This window comes from Biomphalaria glabrata, chromosome 10, assembly GCF_947242115.1.
Source record: "Biomphalaria glabrata chromosome 10, xgBioGlab47.1, whole genome shotgun sequence".
Classification (NCBI taxonomy): Eukaryota; Metazoa; Mollusca; class Gastropoda; family Planorbidae; genus Biomphalaria; species Biomphalaria glabrata.
This window is the reverse complement of record NC_074720.1, coordinates 18,147,395-18,167,288: the sequence shown is the minus strand read 5'-3', so window position 1 is coordinate 18,167,288 and position 19,894 is coordinate 18,147,395. Positions and strand designations below refer to the sequence as shown.

The 19,894-nt window shown below is 36.0% G+C and overlaps 1 protein-coding gene and 1 non-coding gene across 2 annotated transcripts; both read right to left on the bottom strand.

Annotated features, from left to right (window-relative positions):
* Nucleotides 1-1,567: 1,567 nt before the first annotated feature.
* Nucleotides 1,568-1,731, bottom strand: LOC129928871 (U1 spliceosomal RNA). The gene has a single exon (XR_008780402.1). It is a non-coding gene; the product is annotated as a U1 spliceosomal RNA (small nuclear RNA).
* A 4,963-nt stretch (nucleotides 1,732-6,694) lies between these two features.
* On the bottom strand, nucleotides 6,695-19,256 carry LOC106052100 (uncharacterized). The gene is made up of 6 exons (XM_056043869.1): nucleotides 19,104-19,256; nucleotides 14,768-14,896; nucleotides 12,861-13,077; nucleotides 11,748-11,836; nucleotides 9,451-9,551; nucleotides 6,695-8,348 (listed from the first exon to the last, which is right to left on the bottom strand). The coding sequence occupies exons 2-6, from the start codon at nucleotides 14,888-14,890 to the stop codon at nucleotides 6,995-6,997; spliced, it is 1,884 nt and encodes a 627-aa protein (XP_055899844.1). The 5' UTR covers nucleotides 14,891-14,896; nucleotides 19,104-19,256; the 3' UTR covers nucleotides 6,695-6,994.
* Nucleotides 19,257-19,894: the final 638 nt, after the last annotated feature.

Here is a 19,894-nt window from a genome sequence, read left to right as displayed (position 1 = left end):
TCGAAGATGGGATTTTTAATTTCAGGATTTTTGGGCACCTCTGAGTCCATCCAGCTCTAATGGGTACCTGACATTAGTTGGGTAAAGTAAAGGCGGTTAGTCATTGTGCAGGCCACATGACACCCTTGTTAACCATAGGCCACAGAAACAGATGACCTTTACATCATCTGCCCTATAGACCACAAGGTCTGAAAGGGGAACTAGACTATCCTATATCATGTTGGACACTCATGCCGTTAGGTCTAAATCTGACATATAGTGTAGATGTATAACTTAACTGAAATCTTGAAATTCCATATTATCAAATTAGTAACACTAATCTACAAGTCTTTATTACGTTTCACTTACTTGTGTCATGTATAAAGATGTTTTCATATGCCAGATTATTTAATCTATTTCTATTGCTACTATGTAATAAGCCATAGATTTACAATTTCGACAGTGAATAAATCTATTCTCTCATCAAGGAGAACTATTAAAAATTTGGTCGCCAGTTCTGAACAAATGTTTCCTGCTAATAAGAGTTATTGCAACAAAGATTAGAAAACATTTGAAGTAGAGAATAGTGAGATGAATTGTACAATTTTAATTAAACACTGAAGTACAGAATGGTAAGATAAATTATTTATAATTCATTGATGTAAGAAGTAGGAAAATTTAGAACAATTTGTGACTGTTGGACAGTTTAGTATTCTTGTACGGTATCTGTCGCTTTTATTTATTTTCTTTTAAAGCCAGAATAATGTCAAAGTTACCAATGATCTCTCAATGGTCTACAATGCAGTTCACTGCAATGTTTGTTATGAATGACAGATGCCTCTAAATAGCTGGTACTCATCTAACCTTTTTTTTTACAAAGCTTATATCAACCCTATCTGGTCTGGCCTAAAATTTGTACACATTATTTCTCCAACACCCAATCTCTGATCAAGCTGAAATTATACACAATTATTTCTTTTATCTGACAATTATGAATTTAAAAAATTGACTATTAGTAATAATTTTTGTTTGGAATTCCTTTATAAAAAAAAAATTTTCTTTGGAATCTCAAACAAGGGAAATCAAAGTTCAAATACAGGTCATTCCCTTTTTTTTTTAAATACATTTTAAAAGCGATCTCCGAGATGACTCCGGTCTTTCTCCCCATACCCCTAACTGGTCCAGACAAGTGATAGGATCATAGCATATTAGAAGGCTAAAAGTTTAAAATTGCGTTAAACAAAAACAAATTAAAAAAAAACAACAAATTAAACAGATTATTGTTAGTCTAGATCTGTTCCAAATTAATTACATGATTGAGCCAATCTAATTGATACACTTAATATGAGCTTTGTTTTTTAAATTTCGTTTGTAATGAATTTTTTCTCAATATACAACACGGCAAACAACTGACAGCCCTTTTTTTTTTCCAATGTCTCCTTTAGTAATTCCATTTTAGAATTTTAAACATTTCAAAATGTGCATTTAGTTAAATCCGTAGGAATTTGGGAATTTTGCATAACATTGTTTGATTAGATCAAACATAAGAAATGATAGCCGTAATCTAATTGAATATTTAGTGTTTTATTAGGGGATAGCGCGAACGCAGTCCCCCATACGCAAAAATTACGCACCCGAGTCACCCACATTTGGGGTGATCGCAGGGTTCAGCCCACCCGAAGTGCAATGGATAAGCCTCGACCTGGGAGAACAGCCTTATTGATCACTGTATCTCCTGTGCCAGGTAAGTATGAAGTAATGGTGCGATTCAGGGGTAGTCTTTGAAAATTTAACGTAACAAATCTAAGCTTTGCTTAAATGTTGATTTAAAAAAACCTTGACAGATAATATGTTGATAAATATATTTCTTTTTTATATTCGACTATAATTATTATATAAATATATACATTTATATCCATCTAAAAATATAAATGTTATTTAATTGAAAAGCATTATAGAAGAATACTAGATTTTCCTTTGAGGTTTTAAAAATTAAGTCCCTTAGAATAGTTTCGGGAGAATATATCTCGTTACCTCCCTTGTTGATGTCCAAGAGCTGAGCCGAAGGCTCTTCGAGCTCTAAGTTTGAAAAAAAAACTGTTTGGACGCCAAACAGTAATAACTATACTAACCTAAACTAAATGAAAGCAAGATAACGAAACTTTAGTTAAGGATAAATAAACAAAACGAAACTTTATTTACATAAAAATAAATGAATCAATAATAAAATATAATATATACACTAACTTGACTAACCACTACTACTGAACCCATCAACTAACTAAAACCCTCTAAATCTACACCACTACAAACACTAACAAACTAACCAAACCAACTATCTAACTAAATCACTACAACTACTACCCTAGACCTAGATCTACACAAACTCACTACAATAAACTAGTCTAGATCTACAATATCCTACTACTAAACAATGTGCCAAAAACCCCAAAAATATCAAATATCACATCAAAACTCATGCGTAGGATCGCAAACAAATTTTCTTGACAAATATTTTTTTTTGGTGCATATATGGTAGATTTTATTTTTACAATTATGAATATAGACTCTATGATGCGAATATTTGTCCTTAGACTGGGTAGCTTAATCTTACTATAGTAATAAACCCTAATCGCCGGATTGGCATAGACAAATGTCCATCAATCCAGGCGAAATCTGAGCTGTCAAGAGGAAGACCTCTGCAACTTGAACTCGAAGAGACTTATCTCCTGGTTGTGAGACTGTTAGCTGGTGATGACTGCGGCGCATAGGACTTTGTTTGCAACGTGGCTGCATATGAACCTGGCGAACCTGCAGCTCCCTTGAGAGGCGTCTGTCGGGAGGGTCTGCTGAAACAGCGTGCTCGATCAGCGGCTGTGTTGACGAAAACAATGCTCGACACTATCTCTTTGTGTATCAAACGTCCACGTCATCGTCTCAAGAACAGCCTGATCAACTGGAGAAAGAGAAAACGGCACCGGAGGAAAACAGGGCGGATGACTTCGTGGGATTCACGCTCCCTGCCGTCTGTGACTCACACAGATCGACCTCCACCTGAGCTGTCCAACCTCTACTGCACTGTTTCTTTTCGGGACGAAAAGTGCTAGGAAGGGACCAATGTTCTAAGCCCGCCATGCACACACCGCGGTCCAAGATAGTACAGAAGGGGCGCACGACCAGAAAGTAGACAGAAAAGGATGTTGACATTATGAGAAGAGAACGATTTCCGTTCAAGTGAGCCGATATGAAGAGGCTGTGCTCAAGGCAGATGTCCAATGTGTATGTGATGTCCCCGTGTAAATAAACATCCATATCTCGTTGAGTTGCCTCCCTACAGATATTACAATATATTTCTATGTTTCTATGTTTTCTTACTTAAATTTTTAAATAGATTTCTAGACTGTAAACCTGTAAACACTAGCGGGTCCAGGATTATTAAAGGGGGGAGGACGATTTTGTCCAAACACAACCCTAATTATAAATAAATAAATAAATAAATAAATATATATATATATATATATATATATATATATATATATATATATATATATTGTCACAGCTTTTCTATTGTATTTATAATTATATAGAATCTACCTTATGTGAGCAGGTCAGGCAGGCGCGAGTGGGAGAGACCTATTCTCTGCTCAACATTAAATGATTTAACAGTAGGCAGATGTTAGCGCTACTGGGTGGGCTCAATCTGTGCACCTCGGTATGGTGACCAAGGGGCTAGAGTCGCCTAAGTAACCAGACATAATAACTATACTAACCTAAACTAAATGAAAGCAAGAAAACGAAACTTTAGTTAAGGATAAATAAACAAAACGAAACTTTATTTACATAAAAATAAATGAATCAATAATAAAATATAATATATACACTAACTTGACTAACCACTACTACTGAACCCATCAACTAACTAAAACCCTCTAAATCTACACCACTACAAACACTAACAAACTAACCAAACCAACTAGCTAACTAAATCACTACAACTACTACCCTAGACCTAGATCTACACAAACTCACTACAATAAACTAGTCTAGATCTACAATATCCTACTACTACAAACAACTCATAACTAAAACCAAAACAAGATCATCTTAGCCTTAGTACCTTACTATTAGTATTCACTAAGAACAGAAACAGACTATAACTATTTACTATAACTATGCCACTAAGCCTTGACTAAGGCAATACTAAACTAGATCTAGTACAGAAACAAAATAAATCTAGATCTACAGCAGAGTGATTCTGAATAGCAGCAGCTAAAAGCAGCAGTGTAATGGCAGCAGCTGAAAGCAGTTTAAAACAGCAGTTACATTCAGCAGTGTAATTGCAGCAGCTAAAAGCAGCAATAATAGCAGGCCGTCCCAGGTACAGAATAATACAATAATTAGACGACAGACCACAAAGATCTTCAGCTGTCACACAGACAGATATGGTACTGACCACTGGTCAAATGTACATTCAACTGTTTTCAGACAGCATGTAGTACATCACTTTTATACTATCCAGCACTAACCTATATAAATATGCGGAAGTACAATTATAAAATCTGACACTAACCTATAAAAATAAAATATATTAAAAAAAAGCTCTGGGAACGCTAGCTCACACTTAGGTATCGATACGTCTAGGTGTCCCTGGTTCAGTTCTAGTTAACGAAATAAAACAATTAAACCACTAGATCAAACATATAAACTTTAATCAGCTTTACTGCATATCACACACGCTGGTCTCTCTCTAACAAACAACACACTTCCGGTCATTCGCGCAGATTGTAAAAATAGATTATACATACATACACACATTCATCCGTGACATATATACTAGACATATTTTACCCGCGACCCGCGGGTCTTTATTTGCGTATTACTGTCGATATAGTCACCGAGTGTTTTTAAAACATTTAAACGAAATAATAATGTAATAAATAAAGCGAATGTGTAATTGTAAAAATAGTATGAATGAAGCCATCAAATCAAAATAGCTAATCTACTTTATCCATTTTTTCAAATTAAAACATTTGCTTGTAGGTCTACATATATAATATTTGATTAAAATTTGAAATGAATAGACTTCATTTTGTATGTTCATGTGTCAAAGTATAAAGTAGATCTTGAGGTAGACTAATCTAGAGTTAAAAATTGGCTTTTATAGAGCTCATTCTGTGCTGCGTGAAGGCTTTGCTCTGCGCATGCTTGCCCTTTTTTCATGAATGAATATGGGCCTATCTCAACACGGCTACGCAGCTTTAGCGAACAGCGAACGAATGTATTAAAAATGCTTTAGAAAAACAAATTTGAATGTTAATTTGATTAAAATATGAAATGAATGGACTATAATTAGTATGTTCATGTGTTAAAGCATAAAACTATCTTTGCGAAAAGAAGTTTTATCATCTTAGAGTTCAATAAAAGTTTTAGACTTAGGAATAGACTCAGTAGAGAGATGTCTTAATGTGTAACCATTCGGTAATGTCTATTGAAAGAGTGTGCATCGGGATATCTAAATTCGCAGATATAAATAACGAATTAATGTAAAAATGCTTTTGAAACACAATTTGAAGGTTAATTTTATTAAATAATGAAATCGATAGACTATATTTTGTATTTTCATGTGTCAAAAAACAACAACACTATAAGTGCAAAGTTTAGTTCTTAAAATTAGATCTAGATCTAAATCCTTTCGATCTTTTCTCATGTCAACATTGTAAACATGGCCTAGATCCTTAAAATACTATAGCTGTAATAGAGTTGGTCTTTTTTTCTTTTTTTTTTTGAGGGTCTTAAGTTTGTTTTAGGGTTACAATACATACACTACGGTCTAAGTTGGTACCCAAGGAACATTTCTGCCAAGTTTCATCAAGATTGATCAAGAGGTTTTGATTTCTATACGGGGACATACATTCATACATACATACGCTAAACATTCTGCTTTATATAATAGATATGTGGTGACCGGTCATTTCATCCCCGGTCACTTCACCCCCAATTAAATATTTTTTCTTATTCATTGTTTCATAGTGCTGTTAAGGTTTTTAAGCCCTCATTTCATCTAATATATAAATAGGATTATGTGGAATGATTTTTGATATTTTATTTTATATTATTTTATGTTATTAATGCGTTTATAGTGTTTCCACATTCCACTTTACATTCTTAATGAGAAATCTTATAATGTATTGTAAATCTGGGTGTGTAATTAGCTATAGCGCTTCTATTGGAGGTAGGGGATATAATATTACCCTGCGCATGATGTAATGATCAAAGACCAAGGTGTGGTGGAAGTAGTGAAAATCATTTAAGATATGAGAACGGTTAGAATACTTATGCCGCTGATAACTCCTGACGACCATTTTTCACTTTATTTTATTTTTCAAATGCTCTTTCTCCTGTTATTTGCTTTAGATGGAATTTCATTCTGATATTCTTTCTGATAATGTTGAAACCTGCCTTTTTACCTTCATGAGTGGACCACTTCGGGGGGCCGATTTTGAGTTTGTGTTTCCACACAAACTGTCTTTGTGACGTTTATTTTTCTGTTTCAGTAGGGGTTATCTAATTCACTCTGCCTTTGGCCTTCAATGACCTAATGCTGGCCCTGTCCTACCTAAGACAACATGGGTTAAAAAAGGGTTTGAACTTTAGCTTTAGTGAAAATTTACCTTTCATTCGTTTCAATTATAAATCACATTCATGACTCAATCAATAGGGCACAAGAAACTATAGTTTTTAATGCAAGCAATTAGTTGTCTATTTAACACAGACATGAATATTTTCATTTCACAATATGTTAAACAGATGTAAATGTTCTTTTTTTTTTTTTTTGCTATGTGCCGAATGGTGCACTAAACACACTCTTCTGTATAATAGTTGACTCCACCATACAAATAGGACGTTTATCTAGTCATTTACTTCATATGTGTCTAACCTACATTCTTGTTACAGAAAGCGCATTCATTATTACTTATAACATTCAATATGAAAATATGATCAGATACTAAGAAAATCAATGTGTGGGTTTGTTGACCAGGTCACTCTTGACAACAGATTGAATAACGTTCATGACATCTCGTAACAGTGGTTTCACGTACTGGTTCACGCTCTCCAAGCTCTCTGGGATGGTCTTAAACTTCTCACTAAACAAAGCTTTGCCATCCTCGTTGATACTAGACACTACCAGCTCCCAGTGACCATGGGCCTCGGGATTCATCGTGCCGTAAGCAAAGTCCTTGAAGGAGTGGTGTCTCAAGCCAGTGCGAAGGTGTTTTACGTCAGACTTCTCTGCATTCTCTTGGTGTCTCAAGCCAGTGCGAAGGTGTTTTACGTCAGACTTCTCTACATTCTCTTGGTGTCTCGAGTCTGTGAGAAGGTGCTTTATGTAAGACTTCTCTGCATTCTTTTGGTGTCTCGAGTCTGCGAGAACGTGTTTTATGTCAGACTTCTCTGCATTCTCTTGGTGTCTCGAGTCTGTGAGAAGGTGTTTTATGTCAGACCTCTCTGCATTCTCTTGATGACTTGGATCTCTGAATGTCTCTGTGTGGGCGATCTTATCTGTTAATGTTTCTCTTCTAGTACGTGGTAACTTCATTATTTTGCTTTCATCGGCATTGCTTTTTGCCTGATTCTCGTGTTTACGTTCATTCAGTGAATCAGCATTGCCCCGAGTTACATTCGAACGATGCCCGAAACTCTTGAAGTGCTTAGTTCTACTTTTATCTTTCATTTTCCTTGCTTCCCAATTTCGCTTTCTTCTTTGGCCCCAAACCTTTCCCCTTTCATTCTCACTGTTGATCCTAGAAACATGGTTACTCTCTGTAAATGAGAGTTTTTTTTCAAGGCTGGCTAAGAATCTGTTGAGAAATTCTTCTTCGGATCGATTCATTTCAGCTTGTGTATTCCTTAGTCCAGCAATGTCTTTAGAGTTACTCTTCTGCTCTGCAGCTCTAGTTGCTCTTACAATCTGTTGTCCATTATCTGCTTGATTTTTTTCTTCCACGGCGTTTTGAAACATCTGTTCTTTGCTTAAAATATGCTCCACTGACCTTCTTGCGATCCGATTGTTGTTGATGTCGAAATACTGGACAATGACTTTGTCCACTACAGCTGTTTTATACCTGCTGCACTTCCTTGACGTGATGTAGCCGACGTAAGTCAAGTTTTGAACATCATCATCAAGGATGTGTCGCATGACGCGACGTATGGGTGCTATTCTGTCCAGGATAGTTCGGCACACTGGGATGCCCACTCTCATGTCTAAGAACCATGGGTACTCTTGAGGACAGCCGACGATAGCGTCCAAATGAATTTCAAACAACAAACATCTTTGTTCGTTGTGGTCCACCAAGGCTGACCATTTAGTCCTGTGGAGGAAACATGGAGAGCAGGTTAGACCTTTTTAAACAATTAAGTAGCACCCCCCTCCTCCCAATTATTTGTTTTTCTTTTCTGTCTCTTATTCATAGCAGTAGGTAAAAGTTATTGATCAGTTGCTCAAATAGACACAATTATTGGAATGGCAGCTCAGGTAATCATATTTGAATTCTGTTTCCTACATAGATCACACTCAATAGCAAGAATTACCAAATGTTTCAATCTATCTACGAGAATTGTTGACCTCTAGTAATTCTTCATTAGTCTGAGGCGTGAGAAGCTTCTTTCACTAGATTCCACAATTACGGGGTATTGCATAGTTGTTGTTTTTTTTTTATCGCGCGTAGGATAGGCGTTTTCCATATTGAATGACAACCCAAAATGACAATTTTTGTCTATATATTTCAGGAGATTTGTATGAGTTTTCTTAAGATTTTAATAATTTCCGGATATTTCCAGGACTTTTTCGTATATTATGCAATTTCAGGAGATTTCCAGGAGCTCCTGGTAAATCGACAGGAGGCCGCGGGAAATCTGTTATGAGTTATAAAAAGGTTTAATTTACTAATTTACACACCTAGAATTAGCGCGGGTCCTATGAAAGTGCGGGGCACACTGCGGACGCATAGGTTGCAGTGGCCTAAGGCCGGCCCTGCAAAATAGCGGCGTATGCTACGCCGCCGGTCGACAAGTTACTGTTATTTGTATGGGCCTACATTTGAATTCAAGAATAGAAAAAAAAGTGTTGCTTTTAATATTCATTCAATACCTTTGTTGATGTTTGTTTAAAAAGTATTTTACCTAAAAAAAAAGTAGAAAATATAATATTTCCACTCCCACTTTCACTCGATATTCATAGCTGTGAGTGAATAGTTGTCACCCGCCGCTTAGCTACGTCTAACCCGGTCACCTCATTTTGTATATAGGTCATGATAGGCCTATGTAGTACACACATACGCACGCACGCACACACACATATACATGTAAGCCCAATCTATAAACTCGAGACTAGAATATTTTAAGTTCAAAGAAGGGGCAGACTATTCTTACAAACTAATTAATTTGTAGAGCAAAAAAAAAAAAAATTATTACTTGAGGTCATGGATAATCTCAGAGTTGTAAGATCCACCTTCCCATAAGGCTCTTTGGTGAATACACTGTTGCTGCGTGTATCCGGCATGAAAATCTGGATTCTGAAGGGGAAAAGTAAAATTTTTTAAAAGTCACATTTCCATAAATTAGTTCAATGCTAAAGAGTAAGTCAAGAACTCAATGTTGTAACTGTTCTGTGAAATTGTTCTCTTAATGCAGATGTTTGTAAAGTTGGTTGACTATATTTTACTATTGATCTTTATCTACTCGTTTTTTTTTTATTATTTCTTAATTGGCAGAGTTTCTTCACTTAATAGTTAATATCACATGCCTGCCAACGTTGATGTTTTATTTGAAACACGTTTCCCCAACAAACGATTCACACAAATGTCATTTAATAAATGGTTCAATGTTAAAACTCTTACCATGTTTGATCATGTTAGACTTACGTACTAGCCTACTTATGTGGAAACCATACCTAATATAACTCGTGTAAAGTTTTTGATCTCCCATCGAGCTCCTCCCCAGGTGCAAGATAAAGAAATACCCAGCATTTATGGTGGGTACCGGAGAAAAAATATACCCGGAGTTGACCAAAATCAAGCCTGTTGCCTTGCAGGAAGCGGAGGGATCAAAATAACCTAGCCCGAAACTAACAAGCCAGTCCTATGAACTATTCTTGATGGACAAACGACATAGACCTCTATGCCTGAAACACAAGAGGACATATAGTAGAGGTAGATCTACAACAACGACAGTCGCTAAGCCGAAGAGAGATCTGAATACAAGAAATACTTCAGCGCCACTGGGATGGTTGGATGCTTTATAGAAGGACGAAAAGTAAAACATAAAATTACGTTTGAAAATGTTTGAAAGTGTTTTCAAGTCTCGTCGATTGTTTCAGCTAACTCGCCCTAAACATTTCACATTCAAGTTTCTTTTTTTTTTTAAATATTTTAAAATGTCAAGTCACTGCTCACCTGAATGTGCGTTATAAGATAATTATTTTCCTTAATATTTTAAAATTTCAAGTCACTGCTCACCTGAATGTGCGTTATTGGAGAATTATTTTCCTTAATATTTTAAAATGTCAAGTCACTGCTCACCTGAATATTTTAAAATGTCAAGTCACTGCTCACCTGAATATTTTAAAATGTCAAGTCATTGCTCACCTGAATGTGCGTTATTGGAGAATTATTTTCCTTAATATTTTAAAATGTCAAGTCACTGCTCACCTGAATGTGCGTTATTGGAGAATTATTTTCCTTAATATTTTAAAATGTCAAGTCATTGCTCACCTGAATGTGCGTTATTGGAGAATTATTTACCTAAATATTTTAAAATGTCAAGTCACTGCTCACCTGAATGTGCGTTATTGGAGAAATATTTTCCTTAATATTTTAAAATGTCAAGTCATTGCTCACCTGAATGTGCGTTATTGGAGAATTATTTTCCTTAATATTTTAAAATGTCAAGTCATTGCTCACCTGAATGTGCGTTATTGGAGAATTATTTACCTAAGTATTTTAAAATGTCAAGTCACTGCTCACCTGAATGTGCGTTATTGGAGAATTATTTTCCTTAATATTTTAAAATGTCAAGTCACTGCTTACCTGAATGTTTTAAAATGTCAAGTCACTGCTCACCTGACTGTGCGTTATTGGAGAATTATTTTCCTTAATATTTTAAAATGTCAAGTCACTGCTCACCTGAATGTTTTAAAATGTCAAGTCACTGCTCACCTGAATGTGCGTTATTGGAGAATTATTTTCCTTAATATTTTAAAATGTCAAGTCACTGCTCACCTGAATATTTTAAAATGTCAAGTCACTGCTCACCTGAATGTGCGTTATTGGAGAATTATTTTCCTTAATATTTTAAAATGTCAAGTCACTGCTCACCTGAATATTTTAAAACGTCAAGTCACTGCTCACCTGAATGTTTTAAAATGTCAAGTCACTGCTCACCTGAATATTTTAAAATGTCAAGTCACTGCTCACCTGAATGTTTTAAAATGTCAAGTCACTGCTCACCTGAATGTTTTAAAATGTCAAGTCACTGCTCACCTGAATGTTTTAAAATGTCAAGTCACTGCTCACCTGAATGTTTTAAAATGTCAAGTCACTGCTCACCTGAATGTTTTAAAATGTCAAGTCACTGCTCACCTGAATGTTTTAAAATGTCAAGTCACTGCTCACCTGAATGTTTTAAAATGTCAAGTCACTGCTCACCTGAATGTTTTAAAATGTCAAGTCACTGCTCACTTGAATATTTTAAAATGTCAAGTCACTGCTCACCTGAATGTGCGTTATTGGAGAATTATTGTCCTCTGCACGTTTTGCCTCACACGTTCCAAATGGCGTGCAAATCACTCCATCGGACATACCTGGTTTCAACCAAATGGATTGGTAAAAGAAAATAAAAAATACCAGAGCCTGGGATACATTAAACACTACACGGTAACTATTTTGGACAATAAAATGTCATGAATGTTATATATATTTCTGCCCTGATGCTTTATATAAAATACTTCAGTAATTGTGTGTGTGGAATTCCTCATTTCATTTAGTCCCCCCAGGATCTGATCGTGTGTCTGATAGGGTGATTGCCCTTTGAATTGTTGACACATTAGTTTCTGGTGTTCAATTGCAATGGCTGTTATTCCCTGCATTCGAGCAGAGACCTAAGCTCTAATCTACTAGTCAATGGAGCAAATCTTATAGTCTTGCATTTATCCAACACCTCTGAGCTGACACGGGCATAAATCTGTACATTTGGAAATCAATGCGAGTTTGTTCTACGCAAAATGAACACAAACAAGCAATAGAGAAAGATTACATTAAAAAAAAAAGGCGTATGTAATGGAAAGAACCGCTAATTACTGCCAGTTGTGGCAGTGTTTACCTCCCTTTCTCCTATATAAAACATATTTAATTAATTAGTACTAATCAATCAACTAATTGGGTAATTTTTGTATTGATTCGTGTATTGTCATCCACTATGAATAATAATGCAAAATTTCAACTTGATCCAAGAATGGGTAATGGGTGAAAAGACCTGTCACAAACGTAATAATGGGATTAAATTCATATATACATTCACATCACATTAAGTAGCATTTATTCCCCTTATTTTGATAACAAACAAAATAATTAAGCACCAATACTTAATAAGCTAATTTTTTTTTATTGATTTATGTCTTGTCAGTCTCAATGAATAATTGTGCAAACTTGTGTTCGAGAATGGGAAATGGGAGAAAACAAAAATCCTATTAAAACTTTTGACCAGACAGACCTAATGAGTTGATCTAAGCTTTTTGTAAACAGTAGATTTAATCTATTTTTGTTTGACAGTAACAACTGAAAATAAGTTTTTGATGAAAATAGTTTTTTACGTCAAAATGGTAAAACCTTTAAAAAAGAAGCCATCCTGGAAGCTATTGGCTAGGGTAATCACCACACAGACGGCCAGGGCGAACAGTGAAGAGAACAGAAGCAACCATAGGATATTTTTAAACCTCTGCTGTCGTAGGATATTGGCATCAAGTAAGATCGCTTTTCTTTTCTTTGTTCTAGCCTCCTCCTTGGTCACGTGACCACAAGCAGGTAACAGCAGCGAGTGGCTCCCCTGTGGACCAACGAAACCAAAATGGATATACAGTCACAACTATCACCATTGTTCTAAACTGACTTCTTTTAGAAAACTCAAGTCACAACTAAATGGCACGCCAACCGAAGCAATGCTTGCACGAAACAACAGGACGGGGAAATGACTAGTTCTAGTTCGCAGTGTTCTGAAGTAGCAACACAACAGTTACAACAGTATCATTCCCTGCTTCCATCAAGCAATAATTGAACAAAGGCTCCGCTATCAATGTCTCAATTATTTATTTTCTGGAGCCTTGTTCTCATGCATCTTTCTGGAGTACAATTTGCAGGCATTTCTTCTATAACACTCTATGTGTGTCCTCCTTTTTTTGAAATGTCACTGCTAATCTAGGTGTCATTCTATATTTTAAATGTCACTGCTAGTCTATGTGTCATTCTATATTTTAAATGTCACTGCTAGTCTATGTGTCATTCTATATTTTAAATGTCACTGCTAGTCTATGTGTCATTCTATATTTTAAATGTCACTGCTAGTCTATATGTCATTCTATATTTTAAATGTCACTGCTAGTCTATGTGTCATTCTATATTTTAAATGTCACTGCTAGTCTATGTGTCATTCTATATTTTAAATGTCACAGTTAGTCTACATATTTTTTGTCCGACTAAATAACGATTCACGTTTCAGACATTTATTGTATTTATGAATACAAAAAAGTTCGTTACCAAGAATTTATTGTAGGATAATAATTTCTTTGTAGAATGTATAACAACAGTGTCTCCCCACTCCCAATAGTTTTTGTACATTTATTATCTTGTTAGTTGTTAGTCTCAAGCCGGATGTGAAAAGTATGTGTGTGTTTGGGGGGGGGGGAGACATAGTGACTCACCCTGTAAAACCTCATTTGCTATAGAAATGGCAAGGGCGGCCAATTGCCTATGGTCGCGTTGACCAAAACCTGACAGGAAGTCCAACGCCCGATGCAGTGGACAACATCTCGCAAAGGCCGCAGATATTTCTGGAGACCGACTATTATGGAGACAGCTTGCCGCCGAATGCTCCGAACGGCATGGATTTAAGTCTAAGTTTACAATACACAGTTGGGTAGAAATTCTTATATAATACATTGCACAAGCTTGTTTCTACTTTAAAAACATTCAAAACACCGTCTTTGTAATTTCGTCATGGTAAGTAGAACATCAAATGTGAACACTCTGAAATAACATTGGTAAGACCACCAGAGTTACAATGTCGCTTGTGAACCAAGCGAGAGAACAATACAGGGGCAATGCAGGACATGTAGATATGTGTAGGACTGTAGGACATAATGTTTTTCTTTTATAGACATACAATTAAAACTTCAAATGTATGCTGATCTGTATTATTAAGTTGAGTAGATCTGATTCTATATTATATCAACATGGTATCAACAATTTTCACACAGTTGTGTTAAAATATTTGGGTGTAAAATTAGAAAAAAAAAAACGAAATGGCATTCAAAACTTCAAAGGTAAACTCGATGAATCCACAAAAGCGGAAAATGTAGGCATAAGGGCAGTAACTCTGAAATGTGAATATACCACAATTTCCTCCCTTCTCTCTGAACTATTCTAGGTTCTGATGTAGAATTTATATTTAGACTATATCTATATACATATATATATATATATATATATATAAATGTTAAAAAAACAAATAAACTGGCCACCTGGGAACCTGTATAACTGGGTGCCGGAGAAGATGGGAGGTCTGTACTTTCATTCTTTGCTTGAAGTACGATCACACCGATATCTCCAGAAGTTTTAGTATCCGGCGTTTTGATCACTGCCATTTTGATCTGCGCAGGCAAGAAAATAATCAAAATAATCACGTAGATATGGATAGATGATAATATTCTATACTGTGTTTGAGGCCGTATCCGGCCGCCATGTGTTAATACTTAAAATTACGCTCGAATTAGCAATGCTAGGTATATCTGAATGGTGTCTACATACTAGTGATATTACATACGTAATGGCAGTACTAGATTAATCATTTTGTTTAATTGTAGTTGACTACATAATGCTTGCAACTGACTCTCTAGAGATTTATGGAGGTCTTATATGTCTATTTCTTGTTTCAACACTTGCTCATTTGTATTTAGCTTTAGGTCTATCTGAAAGTCGTTTTCTTGTTGTTCATAATCTGCTCATTACTCAAGCACACTTAGACCTATTTAGATTTAAACATATGTCTAGAATAAATGTAGGGCCTACTCTAAATCCAAATAGCAACAGTTCCAGCTTATAAAAGTGAATTCAATAGGACATGCATTGAACAAATTATTAGGTTTTATGCGGACGACCTCAGGGCTCACCTTTAAGAGTTGGACTTGGGTCAGCCGCCCCAATAGCCAGATGAAAAAAAGTAGGGGTAGGGTGGCCAAAGAAGGAAAGAGCCTTAAAAATGAGCAACCAAAAAAAAAAAACCCCTTTAAAAACTAGGCCTACAATTTAATGTCTAAAACTGTCAAGATATAGTACAATCAAAAACTGCAAAACGTTGAAATTAAAAATCAACTTTTGTAGTGTTCAACATTGAAGCTAACATGGGCTAAAATGAGCTAACACGAGCTAGGATGAGTGAAATTTCATGAATTATTTCAACTGACTCATGCAATCAATAATCTGGGAGAAGGTTTCCGTGCTGCATTTTCAAAACCCCTTTTTTTTAAAAAAAAAGTTTTCGCAATGTCCTTAATTTTTTTTTTTTTGGTTGATTTATGTTTGCTTTGCTTTTGATTTTAGGCACATCGGCACACTTTAGGCCATGTCGTGCCCGCAGTCCATCAAGGACCACTTGATTTATGTGTTGTCATCAAAAATGAATAATCGTGCAAAGTTTCAATCTGATCCGAGAATGGGAAGTGGGGGATTTGACCAGACAGACAGACAGACGGAGTAAGTTGGTATAAGCGAAGTAAAAAAATAAAAAATCCAAAGATCTCGTGAAGCTCTGGTTGCAGCTCTGGTCAAACAACTTTAGATCCAGATCTACATTGTTCATATCCATCACTTATTTTCGTAGGCAGATTCTCTAGATTCTAGGTCTAGATATAATCTTGATCTAGAGCTACATTGTTCACATCCATCACTTATTTTCATAGGCAGACTCTCTAGATTCTAGGTCTAGATATAATCTAGATCTAGGCCTACATGACAATTTATGAATGACTGTGGGGTGGACCGGTTTAGGCATAAGCAAACTAGGCTGCCGCCTAGGGCCTCCGATTGGTAGTGGCCTCGCATACCACTGAAACGAAAATTATTTTCGAGAAAAACAAATTTGCGAAACATCAAATCTCAAACATAGTCATAGCAGAACTCGATGGCTCTATGTTTACTAGCCAGCTCTAATTCTCTACTATGAATTTATTCGCGAATGTTTAGATCTAGATCTACTTGCTAGACTACATATGTTAGATGACCATTGTCAGGATTGTTTCTTCCTTTTGGTGAAATGTCGAAACGTTATTTCTAATCTGGTGATCATGAAACGTCCATGAAGCGCACGTAGGCCTATTAGTGCTATCGGAGCTCTATGAATTGAACCTATTTGTTGAGTTAGATATATAGATCTACAATAGATCTAGGTACAGGACTATTAATAATTCAATGCGTATTTTTCAGTCTTAATTATTTGTTTTTCTATTTCATTTGGGGCCACATTCGGTCTTAATTGTTTTTTTTTTCTATTTCATTTGGGGCCACATTCGGTCTTAATTGTTTTTTTTTTCTATTTCATTTGGCGTCACATTCGGTCTTAATTGTTTTTTTTTTCTATTTCATTTGGGGCCACACGATTAATTCACCCAAAGGCTTCCTTTTGTGGGTTCAAACAACAAAATGAGAGTCGAACTTTGTCACACTTTCGACTTTGGGCCAATACCTGCCCAATAGAGGAGATGTCCTCCTTTTGCCTGACGTTTGGTAACCGTACGAAAACGTCCTCTCTCTGTTATATTGATACTAGACTATCTAGATTGGAAGTGGGGATCTAGATCTAGATTAGATAGAAGGGTTCCCGGTCATTTCATTCCCAGTCATTTCATCCCCGATCATTTCATCCCCGATCATTTCATCCCCTGGTCATTTCGTCCCCTGGTCATTTCATCCCCTGGTCATTTCATCCCCGGTCATTTCATCCCCTGGTCATTTCATCCCCTGGTCATTTCATCCCCTATTCTTTTCGTCATCTGATCATTTCATCCCCGGTCATTTCATCCCCTGGTCATTTCGTCCCCTGGTCATTTCATCCCCTGGTCATTTCATCCCCTGGTCATTTCATCCCCAGGTCATTTCATCCCCTGTTCTTTTCATCATCTGATCATCTTACAAATAGTCATTGTAGAAATCATGAAATAAGCAATTATTTAATATATTCATTTCTATTTACACGACAAAAAGTGTGACACATTAGATAAGAATAAAATTATGAAAAAAAAAGTTCCCCTTTAGGGGTAGATGTAAAGTTCATCTGTTTCAGTGGTCCACGGTTTTACGAGGGTGTCACGTGGCCAGCACAACGACGAACCGCCTTTACTTTTCCTCAACTAATGTCAGGTACCCATTAAAGCTGGGTGGGCTCAGAGGCGCCCAAGATCCCGGAATTAAAAATCCCAGCCTTCACCAGGATTCGAACCCGGGCCCTGTTCTGTTGTCACAGATTAATAATAAATTACTGTAGACGTTACTAATTAATAATGATAATAACGAGACTGTCTTTATCAAGGTAGACATATATAACTAACTTTTTATTTCCGTCTGATTCTTTGCTTTCGCATAAAACATAAACAACAAACAATGACGTAATATCTTCTAATATTAACACACGGGCCCTCGGTACAGAAGCCAAACGCTTTACCGCTTAGCCACCGCGCCTACTAAGAATAAAATTAAATGCCATTAAAACTACAAACATTTAACATGTATAAATATAGAGGTCATGTAAATAAAGACAGGTGAGATAAGATAAATAGGCTATTGAAGACGATCCATCGATTCATATTACTTAACAATGTTTTGCAATTCTCTTTGCCTATAGCACAATTTCGTAGAGTAATGTTTAAAAGAAATAAAAGCAGAACTTATATAGGCGACATGATATACTGAGGATGGGTGAAGTCAGCCTTTATTAGAAAAAAATAAAACTTTATTGCAAGACTAAAAATGACGCGCCCATTTTCAAGAAAGAGCGATTGAAAAATAAAATAAACTGAAAGAAGGTCGTCAGGAGTTATCAGCGGCATGATCATAAGCATTCTAATAGTTCTATCTCTTAAATGATTTCCACTAGTTCCACCACACCTTGGCCTTTGATGATAAATTATCAGCGGCATGGTCATAATTATTTTAATCGTTCTCATCTCTCAAAAGATTTCCACAACTTCCACCACATCTTGGCCTTTGATCATTAAGTCATGCGCAGGATAATATTGTAACATTACACCCCCACAACCAATGTAAGCGCTATGCATAATCCTATTTAAATATAAGATAGATGAAATGAGGGCTTAAAGTCAAATCGTAAACACCACAATTAAACAAAGAATAAGAAAAAAAATGTAATTGGGGATGAAATGACCGGGGATGAAGTGACCAAGGATGAAATGACCCGGGATGAAGTGACTGGGGATGAAGTGACCGGGGATGAAATGACCGGTCACCGATAGAAGATCTACTATTTAGCTATCTTACTTAATCTATACTGGACTAGATTGTAGAACTCTTTAGACTTTTACTTTTAGAATTAGATTTATGTCATTGGTTTATTAATATGCATGATTAAATGAATGACGCGTAGGACGTAATCATCTTCTTTTTTTTGAAGTAACGTCTGTATCATATAGATCTAATAAGATAAGAAGATAAGATTTATAGATTAGACCGGAATAATCTAGAGTAGGCCTAGATCTAGATAAATCCTTGTAATAAATATTTTTAGTCAGTAAATGAGTAAACATTTTGTTCAATAAATGCTTCTAGAATCCCATTGAATATTCCTACCTTAAACAGGAAATAGCTTATTTCTGTCCCATATTGGCCTCGAAATGCAAACCAATATGGCCTCTTGAAGGCCAGACTCCGAGACACAACGTTGCCAGTGTAGCGTCATGAATTTGTTGCGCTTTTTTTTTTTTCTTTTTTAGCTTTCACTTGGAGTGCGAACACTTTGAAATGGGCTACTCATCTTTTGTTAAGATGTGAACCACAGACCTATATATAGGTCCCTGATGTGAACGTTTTATAGCATGAGCCAAACTTCAATTGCGCATTTCAGATTTCCATTACACTCAGAGGAGGTTTCTTGAAGAGGCAGAGAATATTTTGCAATGTGCAAGGATTAAAGAATCGCGTCAAGTTTAAGGCGTTCTGTCACCTCTCTTGGATCTAAATTTGGAGTATTTGACATTGCATTCCATCAGAGCTGGTGGACAATCTAACAAAATCGAGCTGCCCAACCTCTTTTTGTCTTGTACCTGCTGTAATCATTGTTCTGTCATTTTGTCGTCTGGAGCACTGAAAGAGAAAACATTTTCCGGAATCTGAAAATTGGAAACATTTCCTTATGGAGCACCAGCAGATAATGCCGACCAAGTCCATCAAAGTTGAATGCTTTATCGAAAGACCAAAACATATCCCAAAAACAGACTTCTAGAAGACAAAAATGAATGAAAAGCCGCTTACTTACACCATTCTCTTTTTTTTTCAATATCCTTCTGCTAATTTTTCACGTCTGCTGTCTCTCTCTCTCTCTCTCTCTCTCTCTCTCACACACACACACACACAAACACAAA